Source organism: Saprolegnia diclina, assembly GCF_000281045.1.
Source record: "Saprolegnia diclina VS20 unplaced genomic scaffold supercont1.321, whole genome shotgun sequence".
NCBI lineage: Eukaryota > Oomycota > Saprolegniomycetes > Saprolegniales > Saprolegniaceae > Saprolegnia > Saprolegnia diclina.
This window is the reverse complement of record NW_008246388.1, coordinates 1-2,035: the sequence shown is the minus strand read 5'-3', so window position 1 is coordinate 2,035 and position 2,035 is coordinate 1. Positions and strand designations below refer to the sequence as shown.

The 2,035-nt window shown below is 54.0% G+C and overlaps 1 protein-coding gene across 1 annotated transcript; it reads right to left on the bottom strand.

Annotated features, from left to right (window-relative positions):
• Window positions 1-309: 309 nt before the first annotated feature.
• SDRG_17389 (hypothetical protein) lies at window positions 310-1,483 on the bottom strand (the record flags this gene model as incomplete). The annotated part of the gene is made up of 8 exons (XM_008623631.1): window positions 310-520; window positions 574-660; window positions 738-836; window positions 883-981; window positions 1,033-1,131; window positions 1,178-1,276; window positions 1,323-1,412; window positions 1,457-1,483. 8 exons carry the CDS (start codon window positions 1,481-1,483, stop codon window positions 335-337), a joined length of 786 nt encoding a protein of 261 aa, XP_008621853.1. The 3' UTR covers window positions 310-334.
• Window positions 1,484-2,035: the final 552 nt, after the last annotated feature.

Below are 2,035 nucleotides of genomic sequence, written 5' to 3'. Positions count from 1 at the left end.
TGGCGTCCCATCATGCTACATCAGTGCAAAGTGTCATCACTGTCGAGATCCACCGTACCTCGCCCTTGGCGTTGACGCTGTGGCCTTCGTACAGACGGAATCGCACGGCATCCACGTCACCGTCTCTTGCAGCCAAGAAAAGGCTTTGCTACATCCGTCCATGAGTCCTTTATCGACTCTGCTGCAGCAACGGTACCGGCGGCAAGGGGTCGGCTCGGGTCCAGAGTAGAAGTAGGTATAAATTGTACAACAGTGCTCCCAGCAGGTACGTGGTCACAATGTAGAGCTGGTACACGACGTAAAGCATCACGAGGAAGAGCTTGTTGAAGTGAGTCTATGCTCCAAGCAGGTACGTGGTCATCACGAGGAAGTGCTGGTACACGACCCAAAGCATCACGAGGAAGAGCGTGTACACGACCCCAAGCACGATCGCATAGAGTAGCAAAGTTGCAACGTACGGACCATACTTGGAACCTGCATACTTTGCCAAGGAGGCCACAAGTAGCAGCACTGCCAAGGGCTACGCAGATCGTACGTGGTGACGTCCGGTGGTATATTCACATAACGTTGTACCTCATCGTTGTTTTCCTTGGAGGAGAGAAGCAGGGCGACGTGGAAATGAAGCTTACTTTTTGCAAGCTCGAGTGGCGTCTCGTCATTCTACAAGAGACGAAATATGTCGTTCATCAAATTTTGAGAATGGGACACATTGTTCGGGTTCGGCTCCAGTGACATACCCCGTTTTTTGCTGTGACGTCCGCGCCCTTCTCGAGCAACAGGCGTACGACATCCAAGTAACCATACCGAGCAGCAACGTGCAATGGCGTGTCCCCACGCTACGCCAACACACCGAATATATGCATGAGCCAACGCAATAGTTACGTCGTTTTTTGCTGTGACGTCCGCGCCCTTCTTGAGCAACAGGTCGGCGGCGTCATATTGGCCTGTAGAAGCAGCAACGTGCAATGGCGTGTCACCACGCTACGCCAACACACAGAATATGCACGTGAGCGAGGCCACCGCACCACGTACCTTGGTTTTGGCGGCCGTGGCAGCGCCCTTCTCGAGCAACAGGCGTACGACGGCCAAGTGACCATGCAGAGCAGCAACATACAAGGGTGTTTCACCATCCTACGCCAACACACAAAATATACGCAGGAGCCAGCACCATAGTTACGTCGTTTTTGGCGGCGATGGCAGCGCCCCTCGTGAGCAAGAGGTCGGCGGCGCCATATTGGCCTTTCCAAGCAGCATAATGCAATGGCGTCCAACGAGTCTACGTCGACAATGCGTAGGGTCATCGCGCGCGACTTCTGACGTACGAAGGTCAAGCAGTTGATGTTGGCGCCGTCATCGAGACAGGATCGGATAACATCCAACTTGCCATCTCTCGCAGCGTTGCAAAGGCTTTCCTACAGCCACATAGATCAGTCGTCTCGCATCCTCGATGTCGTACCCCGTGCGTCGTCAGCGATGCCCCCATTTGTCAAGTGACAATCAATCTTGCATTTCATTGGGTGGGCTGCAGGACGGAAAAATCTATCATTAATTTTATTTTATTTTCTATCTTTTAATTGAATAACGACTTTTTTGCGCGAAGCGCGGCACGAGCGCAGCGAGGGCACCCTGGCCCGTGCGATAGCACGGTACTAGTAGGGCAAAATGAAGTCTCAACATGGTGTTCCGGCGTGCGTAGCGCGTCGGGAAGGGTCGAATTCGGTTAAGTACGAGTGGCAGGTCAATGTCGTGATTGTTGACTCGGTGTTTGTAACAACGTTACAAAGTGCGGAAGCGTACTTAACCGAACCGCGCGCAGAGCGCCACGAGGGTAGCGAGTGCACCCGGCGATAGCCGGGGTCCGCGCGGTAGCGCAATAGGGATACATGCCATGCGCGAGCGTAGCGAGTGCATGTGCCATCGATGCGCGCAGCGCTAATCCCGAGAGTAGCGTGGGCACTTGCGATAGTGCACGGCAGTGTGGTAGGATACTGTGCGCGATAGCGCAATGTACGAGCGTAGCGAGTGCATTTGGTAT